This window comes from Coregonus lavaretus (assembly GCF_964263955.1).
Source record: "Coregonus lavaretus genome assembly, chromosome: 22".
NCBI lineage: Eukaryota > Metazoa > Chordata > Actinopteri > Salmoniformes > Salmonidae > Coregonus > Coregonus lavaretus.
The window spans coordinates 35,271,210-35,286,452 of record NC_140009.1 but is presented as its reverse complement, the minus strand read 5'-3'; the positions used below and the strand labels follow the sequence as shown (position 1 = coordinate 35,286,452).

The 15,243-nt window shown below is 48.4% G+C and overlaps 1 protein-coding gene across 1 annotated transcript in view; it reads left to right on the top strand.

Moving 5' to 3' along the window:
• huwe1 (HECT, UBA and WWE domain containing E3 ubiquitin protein ligase 1) overlaps positions 1 to 15,243 on the top strand; it is an 81,463-nt gene that overhangs the window by 55,114 nt on the left and 11,106 nt on the right. The window contains exons 53-68 of the mRNA XM_084187819.1: positions 50 to 271; positions 1,312 to 1,413; positions 1,547 to 1,674; positions 1,909 to 2,068; positions 2,523 to 2,751; positions 3,117 to 3,295; positions 3,519 to 3,608; positions 3,800 to 4,003; positions 5,127 to 5,483; positions 10,191 to 10,401; positions 10,704 to 10,828; positions 11,101 to 11,324; positions 12,795 to 13,004; positions 13,182 to 13,366; positions 13,484 to 14,147; positions 14,394 to 15,105. Coding sequence (XP_084043945.1) covers positions 50 to 271; positions 1,312 to 1,413; positions 1,547 to 1,674; positions 1,909 to 2,068; positions 2,523 to 2,751; positions 3,117 to 3,295; positions 3,519 to 3,608; positions 3,800 to 4,003; positions 5,127 to 5,483; positions 10,191 to 10,401; positions 10,704 to 10,828; positions 11,101 to 11,324; positions 12,795 to 13,004; positions 13,182 to 13,366; positions 13,484 to 14,147; positions 14,394 to 15,105 — 4,002 coding nt within the window. The remainder of the gene's footprint in view (positions 1 to 49; positions 272 to 1,311; positions 1,414 to 1,546; positions 1,675 to 1,908; positions 2,069 to 2,522; positions 2,752 to 3,116; positions 3,296 to 3,518; positions 3,609 to 3,799; positions 4,004 to 5,126; positions 5,484 to 10,190; positions 10,402 to 10,703; positions 10,829 to 11,100; positions 11,325 to 12,794; positions 13,005 to 13,181; positions 13,367 to 13,483; positions 14,148 to 14,393; positions 15,106 to 15,243) is intronic.

Here is a 15,243-nt window from a genome sequence, read left to right as displayed (position 1 = left end):
GACTGTTCTAGGCTTACCGTTCAACTCACTGAATCCATTTTCATTGCAGGTGACTCTGGTGAGGCTGAGGGGACTCTGGTGGAGGGCAGTCACAGGGTCCAGGGGACAGACAGTGACCTGATGGACGGAGAGACTGAGGGAGACACGGTGGTCATCGCTGGTCAGCCGGAGGTGCTCAGCACAACGGCCATGCAGGTGGAGAACGAGCTGGTGGATCTGATAGACGAGCTGTTGGAGAGAGACGCTGGCGCCGTCAATAGCTCCATTATCGGTAAGCAGGGATTCTGGAATCCAGGAGTCTGTTGAAAAGGGTGAAATTTTACAAAATGTTCAGATTAGAAAAGCATTTTGTAGAACAGCTGATTATTTTCTGCAGAATTGGGCATCATTTCAGCTCTATTTATTAAATCTCTATTGGCAACATTCTAAAAGTTTCCAGATTTCTATGAAATATGACCTATAATTAATTACTGTATTTTCCGCACTATAAGGCGCACCGGAGTATAAGCCGCAGCAGCTAAATTGAATGATATTGAATGATGTGTACATATATAAGCCGCACTGGACTATAAGCCGCAGGTGTTTTAATGTTTAATTACCATATGTAAGGGTTCGTGCACAGAGGGGATTGTCGGGAAAGAGACAAATTGTCTCGCTCTCGTAATGTCTGTCTGTCTTGCTCTCGTACCACTCTCGGTTCCACTTTTACTTTTGCGCGCTACCTGTCTCACTCTTTTCCGGCCTCCAGCTTTTCCTGCTGGAGCCCGCCGCTTAAAGGTGGGGGGCGCGGACCGGTCATAGAGCCCATAGAGTTAAAGTTGGTGGACTGTAACCTGTAAAATCCATAGATTTAGGAGGTCTTCTAGTGGCCGTTAGCTGTAAAAATCCATAGATTAGCCGCACCGTTATATAAGCCGCAGGGTCGAAAAATGGGAAAAAAGGCGCGGCTTATAGTCCGAAAATTACGGTACAATGAATTAACACATATTCATGCATGTAGACTGCTGATTGGCCAGCTCATCCTCCTCAGGAGGATGACCTCATCCTCTGAGGAAATGGCAAGCATTTCAGATACAAGTTTATGCTTTGGCAACAAATGAGTATAGGATGAGTCAATAACATTATTTGGGTACGAGTTAACAGAATATAAACTTTGAAAACAGATTTTCACTGGACAGTTACTTTAATGTTTCACCTGTATGAATACACCACTGGACTCCACAGAGTGAAATGGTATGGTGTCGAAAGAAAGGGGCGGGCACATGCGATACATGGTCTTGTTTCTGATTGGTTGTTTGCTCTGTCACTCAGTGGGACGTGGCAGCGGCGAGGATGAATCTCAAGAGGACGTGTTGATGGATGAGGCGCCCTCCAATATCAGTCAGGCTTCTACTCTACAGGCCAACCGAGAAGGTCAGTGCTGGCTCTAATATTTTCTTTTTACATTGTGCTCTCCAGCATGGTTCCAACAATTATGGTGTATGTGTAACCAGGCCAGCACAGTACAGTACACTGTCCTCTCTCTCCCCGTCTTCTCCTTCCGTAGACTCTATGAACATCCTGGAGCCTGAGGATGAGGAGCACACGCAGGAGGAAGACTCCAGTGGTAGCAACGATGAAGAAGACAGCCAGGACGAAGAGGAGGAGGAAGAAGAGGAAGAGGAGGAGGACCAGGTGAGGAAGAGTTTGAAGACTGTGGAAGGAGTGTTTTTTTGTGTCTGTGTTCAATTAACTTGTCTGAGTCCTGAGTAGTTGCATTTGCTCTGGCTTAGCAGGCTAATACACAGGAGACCTGGGTTCGAATGGTCTCCATTTACTTACTTTAGAATGAGTCTTATAATATGTAATGGAAAATGTGTAGAGAAGAAAAAAATCACATCTAAATATGCCATCTCCTGTTTCTCTCAGGATGATGAAGAAGGAGATGAGGATGACGATGATGAAGGTTCGGAGATGGAGCTGGATGAAGATTTCCCAGACATCAACGCTGCGCCACACATCCGCTTCGAGAGGTTTGACCGCGACGATGACCTCATCATAGAGTTTGACAACATGTTCTCCAGCACCGGTGAGTCTGGTGTTTTATTCCTCTTTGTTTTCAGTCTTTGTTTTGAATGGATGGATAGATTTAGAAGGCAACTTCTATGTTATTGAACTGGGCCCAAATTTACTGGGCCCAAATTTATAAAGCGTCTTGGAATAGAAGTGCTGATTTAGGATCAGGTCCCCCTGTCCATATATTCATTAGAATCTAAAAGACAGAACTGATCCTAGATCGGCACCCCTACTGTAAGACGCTTTACGAATACGGGCCCTGATATCTCAGAAGATTTCTAGTCTGTCTCTTAAGTCCTAATGAACAACTAACACTAGACATATAATTTCGAATAGCTATGTAGCTTTAATAATATATAGCCTATATTATAATGGCCATATAGCAGTATGTAGAATGACGGGGTTGTGTCACTACGTGTCCCCCTAATGTCTGCAACTGTTCTCTCTGTTTATCGTGTTCCCATCAGCTGACATCCCTCCCTCCCCAGGCAACATCCCCAGCTCCCACCCCCTGATGGTGCGCCACGCCGACCACGGCTCCCTAACGCTGGGTGGAGCTGGCACCAACAACCGCCTGGCGCAGGGCATGGGTCGTAGCCAGAGAACGCTACGCCAGCTCACCGCCAACACGGGCCACACGATACACGTCCACTACCCCGGGAACAGACAGCCCAACCCCCCACTCATCCTGCAGAGGTGAGATGGAGATGCTACAATGAATGAATGAATGAATGGGACTTTTCCTAGGTCATGGGTCAGATTTTGTCAAACATTTAAGCAGCGTTTGATTTTGTTTGCCACGTACAAAGGAACAAATGGAATAGTCCCCCAAATGCATTCTCCGAGCTAAATCAATCGCACCTCAAAAACAAAGTATTGACAATAGTTGCTATACTCGTGTATCCATTTCCAAGGTCCTAGGTTCTGAAAGTGTTTGTTAATGTCGGTGTGTTAGATGAGAATGAGTGTACTTAAATGTGTGAATGTGTATGTATCAGTGTTGTAAGACAATAAACTGCTGTATATTAAATGTCCCTTCCCTTCTTTCTCCTCCCTTCCAGACTGCTAGGTCCCAGTGCTGCAGCAGACATCCTGCAGCTGTCCAGCTCTCTGCCCCTGCAGTCCCGCGGCCGCGCACGTCTCCTGGTGGGCAACGAGGACGTGCACATCATCGCCCGCTCCGACGACGAGCTGCTCGACGACTTCTTCCACGAGCAGAGCAGCACCGGAGGACAAGCGGGTATGACACGCTGTCCACCAGTCCAGTCTACTATATTGGCCGCTTTACCAGACCCAAGTTAACCCTAGTCCTGGACTAAGAAATACTGTCATTGGAGAATGAGTCCAGGACTGGGCTGAATCTGTGTGGGGTAACTGGCCCTAGGGGCTTAGTCTGTGCTGGGATCCCTAACTTTGATTGAATCATGTTGAATTCCTCTCAACTATGTATCTTGTCTTTCCAGGCACTCTGTCCAGTATCCCCACTGCCTTAACCCGATGGACTGATGAGTGTAAAGTACTGGACGCTGAGAGCATGCACGACTGTGTAGCAGGTACGACAGTCCTCTACTAGCCTGCTATTGGACTACTAAGAGAATATTATTTTCCCTGATTCTCACATTGTTGCTGAATCATACAGAGTTACTCATGAAGACTTATAAATGCACGCGCACACACATTATGCACAGACACACATACTGTATACCCCACCCCATCCCTTTAACCCCATCTCTCTCCTTCCCAGTGGTGAAGGTTCCTATCCTGCAACACTTGGAGACCCTGAGAGACGAGGAGCTGGAGGAGAGGAGGGAGAAGAAAAGGCGACAGCTGGCGGAGGAGGAGGAGGCTAAGCAGAACGACAGGACAGGGGGAGAGGAGGCCAGGGAGCAGAGTCTACAGGGCTCAGGACAGGGGACGGTCAACGGTGCGGCTGGAGAGAACACTGCTGGTACTGGCACCTTGTTTTTAAATGCCAACACTATACTAAGTATATACTTTTTAAACTATAAGAGTGTTTTTTTTGTAAGAGTGCAAGTGCTTTTACCTGATTCATCAATGGGGCTGTAACTTTGAACCATTTTGCAAAAGTGAATCCTTTCATTTCAGATAACTTTCTGTTCACGTTTAGTCTTTTTTTCTGTGAATGTCTGAATGGACAGTGGCCCAGTAAGTGTCCTCTGTCTGGACCCTCTTGAATCCAACAGACAGACGGACACAGCGTAGCGTGCTGTGGGCTGAGGTAGTAGTTTGTATAGTTTTAGGATCACACCAGATCTGGGAGATAACTATACAGTCTACTGTCTTTCCCACGGCAACGCCATAACGACCCAGAGGACCCTATTACCATGGAAACCGCAAGACTGACATCTTGGCTTGGACGTTTACTCTGCAACTAATAGTTGGGGAACAAATGTTACACGGTAGTTACATTTTAGTCATTTAGCAGACGCTCTTATCTAGGGTGACTTATAGTAGTGAGTGCATACATTTTCATACTTGTCCCCCGTGGGAATCAAACCCACAACCCGGGCGTTGCAAGTGCCATGCTCTACCAAGTGAGCCACACGATGATGTTGATTATGTAGCCCAATGTGCTTCTGTGCGTGTGTTATACGGATGTGGAACCCATACCCTTCTGTGGCTGTGCTGTGGTGAGGTAGTAAGTTGTGTTGTTGTTGGGGATCAGGATAGTGCACCCCGTACGGGAGATAACTATACAACTTACTGCCTTCCTCAGTGCTGCCAAACTCACAGCAATCTCACTCAGGAAAAATAAGCTTTGGACCGTTGATGTCATTGTTATCCCTCTAACTCGGTGCTCCCCAAACCAATCCTTGGTTCCCCCAGCCAGTTCCCCTTATTTAATCTATTCCAGTACTAGCACACCTGTAGGACCTGTCTCTGTACTCCTATGTAACTGAAGTGGTGAATCTATTGCTCTCTATTGAGTTAGTTTGACGCATCCCTCCTGTTCTGTGTGTTGTCACATCAGAAGGACATCAAGTGAACCTAGTACTCCCAAACTCTTGTCTGACTTCTCCTCTCTGTTCTATGTGTCTCCCCTGGCTCAGAAGGTGAGGCCCAGGGCAGTGGCGTGTCGTGTCTGGACCCCCCCCGGGTCTCGGATGGTTTCCTCACCGCGCCCCCCTCAGGAGAGGTCACCCCTACCACCCCCGCCCCCCACAAACAGGCCCTGGTTTCCCTGGAGACTGCCATCAGCCAGCAGGTCCACCAGCCAATCGCAGACCTGCTTCTGGCCGAGTCGCATTCCAATTCGCTGACCGCCCTGGCAGGGGCGGGTCTTCCTGCCCTTGCGGCGGCATCCGATAGGCCGACCTGCGAAGCGGAGGCGTCACAGATGGAAATGTCCCCGGCGCCCACTATTGGTGAGAGAGGGAGAGGAGGAGCGATGGATGGAGGCAGGGAAGGTAGACTAACTTTGAAACTGTAAAAAGTGTAGGTGTGTTTGTTTTGCTTGCCCAGAGCACCGGTTGGCGGAGTTTGCACATTTGAGACCATTCCATTGGTCTCATCCACCCAGAGCACCAGGCTAGCTAAAACGAATGCACCCTCTTCCACAGAGTGACTGACGAGCATTAAGGGCACACGTCTGTATCTGCAGTGATGCTGTTGACTAAGCAGTTTCCTTTTGAATATATCCATCATGGCTAGGGCTGTTACGGTGACCATATTACCGCCACACCGGCGGTCACAAGTCATGACCGCAGTCAAATTCCACGTGACTGTTTAGTCACGGTAATTAGGCTTCTCCAAGCTCTGATGCTGCTGATGCTCATTAGTATTCTACCAAACTTGCTAACTGCCTGGTACTCAGCACTCTATTGTCCCTCTAATCACTCTGACATCAATGTAATCGAAAATCTAATCAAACACTTCATGAGTGCTCATGTTGCGCAACATTTCTATAGACTATGCAATTGCACAAGAAAACAGAGTGATGGCCTCTATTAAGGAGAGGAGGATCCCATCAGCTTTTCTATAGGCTAGGCATACTATATTTATTTCTCAACTTTCCTAAAATAAGGAACATTGCTTCTCTTTACAACAGGAGTATAGCCTACCTGGCTGGCATGAAAATGAACCATGGGAAAAGCGTCCTCCATCCACTATTTAAGTGCATAGATTACTGTTTCGAGACAGGTGCATGATAATGGTCCATTCTAAATCAAAACAAATTTCACACATATATTATTTAGTATATGTAAAAACTAGATTAAATCAAGAATAATCTGATGGGTGACAATATTAGCCTATCACTTGTGAATGATGCCCAGCTTGTGTGCAGTAAGGCAGGAAACAGTGCATGCTTTTTTTCTCGACTTTTTCAAATCATAGTTGCACACCTCATGTAGCCTAGCCCATAGGCCTATATGTTTTGATAAGGTTTGTATCACAACTAAAGTGGCCAAATAACTTCTTTAAAATTAATCACATGAATCCGCTTTACAACGGGTGTAGAGCCTAACTGGCATACACTACCGTTCAAAAGTTTGGGGTCACTTAGAAATGTCCTTGTTTTCCATGAAAACATACATGAAATGAGTTTGAATAGGAAATATAGCAAAATTAATAGGAAATGTAGTCATTGACAAGGTTGGAAATAATGATTTTTAATTGAAATAGTGTCCTTCAAACTTTGCTTTCGAAAAAAAAATCCTCCATTTGCAGCAATTACAGCATTGCAGACCTTTGGCATTCTAGTTGTCAATTTGTTGAGGTAATCTGAAGAGATTTCACCCCATGCTTCCTGAAGCACCTCCCACAAATTGGATTGGCTTGATGGGCACTTCTTACCGTAAGGTCAAGCTGCTCCCACAACAGCTCAATAGGGTTGAGATCCGATGACTGTGCTGGCCACTCCATTAAGACAGAATACCAGCTGACTGCTTCTTCCCTAAATAGATCTTGCATAGTTTGGAGCTGTGCTTTGGGTCATTGTCCTGTTGTAGGAGGAAATTGGCTCCAATCAAGCGCCGTCCACAGGGTATGGCATGGCGTTGCAAAATGGAGTGACAGCCTTCCTTCTTCAAGATCCCTTTTACCCTGTACAAATCTCCCACTTCACCACCACCAAAGCACCCCCAGACCATCATGCTTGACAGATGGCATCAAGCACTCCTCCAGCATCCTTTCATTTGGCCTGCGTCTCACAAATGTTCTTCTTCAAATGTTCTTCTTTGTGATCCGAACACCTCAAACTTCGATTCGTCTGTCCAATCTTCCTCTGTCCAGTGTCTGTTCTTTTGCCCATCTTAATATTTAATTTTTATTTGCCAGTCTGAGATATAGCTTTTTCTTTGCAACTCTGCCTAGGTCAGCATCCCGGAGTGCCTCTTCACTGTTGACGTTGAGACTGGTGTTTTGCGGGTACTATTTAATAAAGCTGCCAGTTGAGGACATGTGAGGCGTCTGTTTCTCAAACTAGACACTAATGTATTTGTCCGCTTGCTCAGTTGTGCACCAGGGCCTCCCACTCCTTTTTCTATTCTGGTTAGAGCCAGTTTGCGCTGTTCTGTGAAGGGAGTAGTACACAGCGTTGTACGAGATCTTCAGTTTCTTGGCAATTTCTCGCATGGAATAGCCTTCATTTCTCAGAACAAGAATAGACTGACGAGTTTCAGAAGAAAGTTATTTGTTTCTGGCCATTTTGAGCCTGTAATCGAACCCACAATTGCTGATGCTCCAGATACTCAACTAGTCTCAAGAAGGCCAGTTTTATTGCTTCTTTAATCAGCACAACAGTTTTCAGCTGTGCTAACATAATTGCAAAAAGGTTTTCTAATGATCAATTAGCCTTTTAAAATGATAAACTTGGATTAGCAAACACAACGTGCCTTTGGAACACAGGACTGATGGTTGCTGATAATGGGCCTCTGTACATATTCCATTAAAAACCAGCCGTTTCCAGCTACAATAGCCATTTACTTTTAATTTTTTTATTTTTGGGTATTTTACCCCCTTTTTCTCCCCTATTTCGTGGTATCCAATTGGTAGTAGTTACAGTCCCTGTCCCATCGCTGCAACCCCCGTATGGACACGGGAGAGGCGAAGGTCGAGAGTCGTGCGTCCTCCGAAACACAACCCAACCGAGCCGCACTGCCTCTTGACACAGTGCCCGCTTAACCCGGAAGCCAGCCGCACCAATGTGTCGGAGGAAACACTGTACACCTGGCGACCCAGTCAGCGTGCACTGCGCCCGGCCCGCCACAGGGGTCGCTATAGCGCGATTGGACAAGGACATCCCTGCCGGCCAAACCCTCTCCTACCCTGGACGACGCTGGGCCAATTGTGCGCCGCCCCATGGGTCTCCCGGTCGCGGCCGGCTACGACAGAGCCTGGATTCAAACCAGGATCTCTAGTGGCACAGCTAGCACTGCGATCCAGTGCCTTAGACCACTGCGCCACTTGGGAGGCCTCAATAGCCATTTACAACATTAACAATGTCTACACTGTGTTTCTGATCAATTTGATGTTATTTTAATGGACAAAAAAATTGCTTTTCTTTCGAAAACAAGGACATTTCTAAGTGACCCCAAACTTTTGAACGGTAGTGTACATGCGAGTTTCAAGTAAAAATGCACCTTTATAATAAAAGCATTACATGCCTAATTGATAGCATTTTGGAACATTCGCGCTTATAGCCTACTGCCGTGTGCGCGTTGCTGCACTTATGTGAAGAAATAGCCTAATAGTTTATCAACATTTTAAGCTAAACATTCTGATCTGTTGTCAACCTCATTGCTTTAAAAAGGTTTTTTGATGCTAATGGTTGTATTAATTTGGGGTCTATCGCATCCCACAACTGTCAGACTGTTTATTTCTCGCACAGAATAAAGTAGGTCGACTTTTGCACTATGGGGGATAGTAGATTGACATAGACTAGTGCTTTTTCTGTTCGTTAGACCTACTCATCTTGTTGGCTAAGATCTTCCAGTATCTTCAATATGCAGCTCGGAATTGAATAAGGATGCGAGCAGTTGCATCCACAATGTGTCTGTCTTCACTTGTAGCCTGTGAGAAAGACTCGATCACGTGATGGGCATTGGCTAATGAGAATTGAGCTATCTGAGAAAGCCATGTGAGTGAGTGGCGCTTTGGCGCACGCAGCCGGGAGACGGGAATTATAATTACTATTTTCAGCCCAAGGGCACAACTGCCACTGGCCGCAAAAGGCATGGATTTTTTTAGGGGGCATTACAGCCACACAAAGTGCTTGTCAAGTTGTGAATGAGAGACTTATGAAGTGTGTGCAGCCTAAGCAAAAAACTAAGCAGAGCTCATGACTTTAAAAAAAATATCATTAGTTGCATCATGCAGCCTTAGAATGTATAAAAAATCCAAACATATAGCCCGACGTTTGTATCACAACTGAAGTTGCATAAATAACCAAATTAAGCAAAATAGGAGGACCTGTTTCTTTGTTAACCGCTCAACACAGAATTGCCGCATGTGCGCACTCCCTCAAATCGTTTGGAGAAAATCTATTTTATTCAGCTTTGTTCAGTTGTATTCTTCATATTCTAAGCAAATCTTGTCTGCTAAACGAACTAGTGTAGCCCACAGCCATATGGCATAGCCAGATCAGGGCCTAACAGAAGGACAACTCAGAGTATGCTATTCTTTTCTTCTGAAATAGACTACGTTTTCTTCATATCATGTTTCTTTAGACCCGTCTAAAATATATAATGGATTTATTGTGATTGTGTAGGCTATATTACATGGATTTATTAGACCTTTATAAAATGTAGATGTTCCAAGGTCTGCATCAGTGGCTTGTAGGCTATACGCTAAACGTGTTTATGTTCATTAACCGGCAGTTATTTGCTTGACAATCACCTGCTGACATAATGTCACGACCGCCACAGCCCTAATCATGGCTAGCTACACATTGCTTTAAAGTGTTGTGCTAGTGTAGATTTTGGAATGGAATATATATGTTAATGCCACCGTTGTTACCCACGTTGTTGCCGTCAGCCTATGCATAGTTGTTTAGTGTGTTAACTGACCATTTTTCTCCTCTCCCTTGTCCTCTCTCCCCTCCCCTTCTCTCCCTTATTTTCTTCCCCACTCCTTTCACTCATTCTTCTCTTCTCCCGTCTTCTCTCCCTGCCCAGCATCCCTGAGTCCAGATATCGTGGAGACCTCTGAGCCTGCAGCGGTGGGCGTGTCACAACTGGAAGGGTCTCCCATGGATACCAGTAGCCCCGCCTCTGCTACGCAGGAAGAGCCTGCCCCCAACCCCACCCAGGCTGTCCATCTGTCTCAGGAGCTGTCAGGAAGTGGAGACAGCGGACTGACGGACAGGCAGACAGACGCGGAGTCAGGGTGAGGGTCTTGGAGGACAATGCTAACGACACATTCCAAATTCAAACCCTAGCCTCTACCCTGTAGGCACTTCTCTAGATCTAAAAGATTTGGATAGTTGTATATCAAACATGAACAAAATTCTACCTAACCTATCAGAAGGAAAGATGGAGCTGCTACTGTTCCATATTACTTATACCAATGTGATCTGTTCAGATCTACACAGGGACACTGGGAAGATGAGCTAAACCAAACTCTTTATCACATGCCAAGGCATTCACTTCCCCCTCTCTGTCTCTCTCATGCTTTGCCTCTCTCTGTAGCTCCACCTCTGTCTCCTCCCCTGGAGAGACCATGCCCCGGAGTGACAGCGCCGACAGCCAATCCCAGGCCATCCAGGAAGAGCCCCTCCCATCCACCAGCAACGAGGATGAGGACCCACTGGCAGGTTAGAAGAGTCTCATTGATTGGTTTCTCTGTCCCCTCTACCTCAGTGGTGGGCATTCCTCCTGGAAAAGGCACATTTCTTCCAACCCTATTCTAACACCTGGTTCTTCTAATCACCTTTTGCTCATCAGGACCTTGTTTGGACCTCGATTGTTAGAGCAAAAGCATGCACAGTAGCTCTCCAGAGGGAGGGTTGGCCACCCTTGTGTTACGTCATGCACAGTAGAGCCCTACACTCACAACCCCCCCCCCCCTCTCTCTCTCTCTCTCCAGGCATCAGTCTACCAGAGGGTGTGGACCCATCCTTCCTGGCAGCTCTTCCAGAGGACATCCGTCGTGAGGTGCTCCAGAACCAGCTGGGTATCCGACCCCCAGCACGCCCCCCTGCCGCCTCCACCCTCCCCTCCACCACTGCCCCCGTACTGGGAGGAGGACCCGGGGTCACAGAGGTCAGCCCTGAGTTCCTGGCTGCCCTGCCACCCGCCATACAGGAGGAGGTGAGGAACGAAAATACATCACCCTTATAATCATCCTTTATGTAGTATGACTTGTCTTATAAATTATTTGTAAAGTATATATGTAGGGCTTAATATTGTGGACATCCCTTCAAATTAGTTCATTCAGCTATTTCAGACACACCAGTTGCTGACAGGTGTATAAAATTGAGCACACAACCATGTAATCTCCATAGACAAACATTGGCAGTAGAATGGCCTTACTTAGAGCTCAGTGACTTTCAACGTGGCACCGTCATAGGATGCCACCTTTCCAACAAGTCTGTTCGTCAAATTGCTCTGGTCAACTGTAAGTGCTGTTATTGTGAAGTGGAAATGTCTTGGAGCAACAACGGCTCAGCTGCGAAGTGGTAGGCCACACAAGCTCACAGAACAGGACCGCAGAGTGCTGAAGCGAATAGCGTGTAAAAATCGTCTGTCCTCAGTTGCAACACTCACTACCGAGTTCCAAACTGCCTCTGGAAGCAACGTCAGAACAAGAACTGTTTGTCAGGCGCTTCATGAAATGGGTTTCCATGGCCGAGCAGCCGCACACAAGCCTAAGATTACCATGCGCAATGCCAAGCGTCGGCTGGAGTGGTGTAAAGCTCGCCGCCATTGGACTCTGGAGCAGTGGAAACGCGTTCTCTGGAGTGATGAATCGCGCTTCACCATCTGGCAGTCCGACAGATGAATCTTGGTTTGGCGGATGCCAGGAGACCCACTACCTGCCCCAATGCATAGTGCCAACTGTAAAGTTTTGTGGAGGAGGATTAATGGTCTGGGGCTGTTTTTTTCATGGTTCGGGCTAGGCCCCTTAGTTCCAGTGAAGGGAAATGACATTCTAGACGATTCTGTGCTTCCAACTTTGGGGAAGGCCCTTTCCTGTTTCAGCATGACAATGCCCCACTGCACAAAGCGCGGTCCTTACAGAAATGGTTTGTCGTGATCCATACAGAAATGGTTTGTCGTGATAGGTGTGGAAGAACTTGACTGGCCTGCACAGACCTCAACCCCATCGAACACCTTTGGGAACAATTTGAACGCCGACTGCGAGCCAGGCGTAATCGCCCAACATCAGTGCCCAACCTCACTAATGCTCTTGTGGCTGAATGGAAGCAAGTCCCCGCAGCAATGTTCCAACATCTAGTGGAAAGTCTTCCCAGAAGAGTGGGGGTTGTTATAGCAGCAAAGGGGGGACCAACTCCATATTAATGTCCATGATTTTGGAATGAGATGTTCGACGAGCAGGTGTCCACATACCTTTAGCTATGTATTGTACATACTTATGAGTTGTGTAGAGAGGGGGAGATTTAGTGATCTTGGTCTAACACCTAACATTTCCATTGGACTCAAGCTGTTGAAGCCTATATGTAGGGCCTTAATGCTTTAAAGCCTTAATCAGTTTTTTTTTTCAAAAGTGGGATCATTAGTTGGAGAAAGAAAGGTCTCGTCTGTCTCTCCTCTCCACAGGTCCTGGCCCAACAACGTGCTGAACAGCAGCGTAGAGAGCTGTCTCAGCAGCCCACGCAGGGCGACACTCCCCTGGACCCCGTCACCTTCATCCAGACCCTCCCCTCGGAGCTGCGTCGCTCTGTCCTAGAAGACATGGAGGACAGCGTGCTCGCCGTCATGCCCCCGGACATCGCCGCCGAGGCAGCCGCGCTGCGCCGCGAGCAGGAGGTGAGTGTAAGATTCAAACGTTTTACTACACACTAGCACCAAGTAACAAAAGTCAACTTGCATAGAATTACTTAAAAATAAAATGTACCATACTGTTCCGGCTACATCGGGCTGGGATGTGAACCATATTATGGAGTCATTTCATGATTGCGTGTTTTGTCAATTTGACATCACCAGGCTCGTCAGAGACAGCTGATGCACGAGAGGCTGTTCGGCCATAGTTCCAGCTCGGCCCTGTCGGCCATCTTGAGGTCGCCTGCGTTTACCAGCCGCCTGGGGGGCAACCGGGGGGTACAGTACACCCGCCTGGCCGTGCAGAGAGGAGGGACCTTCCAGATGGGTGGAGGGGCCAACCAGAGCAGGTGAGAGGGCGAAGATTGGTGTGAGGGGATAAGGTCTGTGAGAGATGAATCTGTTTAAAGTGTGTATGCGTGCGTGACATCTTAAGCTCCCATCTAACCTGTTCTCTGTCCTTTCAGGCCGTCCAGTTCCAGTGTGGATTCTCTGCTGCGTCTGCGCGGTCGTCTGCTCCTGGACCACGAGGCCTTGTCCTGTCTCCTGGTCCTCCTCTTTGTAGATGAACCCAAACTCAACACCAGCCGTCTGCACCGCGTGCTCCGCAACCTGTGCTACCACTCTCAGACGCGTGGCTGGGTCATCCGCAGTCTCCTCTCCATCCTGCAGCGCAGCAGCGAGAGCGAGGTTTGTGTCGAGACCACCCGCCTGGAAGACGCCAGAGGCAAGAGGACTGCCGCCGGTCAGGGAGGTTACGGAGGGAGTAAAGGGTCTACGACCACAGCTACCGCTGCCGCCTCCCTCTCTTCCTCCTCTCTGGAGCTGCTCAATCGGGTGGAGTCTCGTAGCTCCTCCCAGCTCTCCTGGCTGTCCGTTTCCATGGACGCGGCGCTAGGCTGCCGTACAAACATTTTCCAGATCCAGCGGGTGTCGGGACGGAAGCACGCCGACCGGCACTCTGCGGGGGGGACGTCAGGAGGGCCCGGGGGGACCCTGGGAGGAGGGGTCCAGGGGGGTGCAGCGGGGATGACATGTGCAGGGGGAGGAGGGTCGACCGTACACATCCACCCTCAGGCCGCCCCTGTGGTCTGTCGACACGTACTGGATACTCTTATCCAACTGGCCAAGGTAGGAGACTGTTTAGTACTCTGGATGGGTGGATGAACACGTTACTGCTCAGGAGTCTGTCAGTCATTCATCTTGGGGGTCCAAAACTTTGCTGGTTTATCTGAATGGTGTGTTTGATAGATAACTGCCAGTTGACCAGAGCTTTTGTTAGTTATGTTATTACTTTGAATGGGTGTTTGAAAATCTCAGGCAAAGTGTAAATTGTCAATGTAATCTGTGTCTCTTGTGTTCCTCTCCTATCTCCAGGTGTTCCCAAGTCACTTCACCCAGCAGCGCTGTAAGGACCTGCTCTCCTCCTCCACCTCTGATCTGGACTCACGTCTGTGTGCTGCTGCCTCCATCGTCACTGGAACAGCAGGAGGAGGCTCTAGATCCACCCAGACCTCCTCCAACACCCCCACCTCAGCCCAGAACTCCCTGGGCGGGGGCGCCTGTGGCACGGCCATCACCCCCCAGTCCCTGGGCATCTCCACCGACTTCTGGGACCTGCTGGTGAAGCTGGACAACATGAATGTGTCGAGGAAAGGCAAGGCCTCCATGAAGACGGTTCCCCTGGGGGCGGGAGGGGAGGCAGACGGTGCTCAGTTCAGCCTGGAGGCCTCTCCGCTGGGCCAGCTGATGAATATGCTGTCCCACCCAGTGATACGACGCTCCTCCCTGCTAACCGAGAAGCTCCTGCGTCTCCTCTCCCTCATCTCCATCGCCCTGCCTGATAATAAGGCTACGGAAGTCCCCGCCGGACACCCAACACCGCAGACTACCACCGCCGGTGCAGCAGCCGCCGCTCCAGGCTCTGTCTCTGCCTCTGCTCAGGGGACCACTGTAGGGGTGGTCTCAGGGGTCGGGGTGGTGTCGGGGGCCTCGGTAGTGGCTGCAGCGCAGGGTTCGTCCTCAGGGACAGGCCAGACCTCAACTGCTATAGTGTCTATACCCACCACTACTGGAGCCAGCTCCACAGGTGAGAACAACTAGCATCTTCACTTCACAAGCAATACAGTGACATCAGTTTCTATTTGAGTGGGATAAGAAAAGATCAACTGTATTGTCCCAGAAGGGAATTTAGTCTTACAAGCGCTGCTGCTCCCACATAAAATAC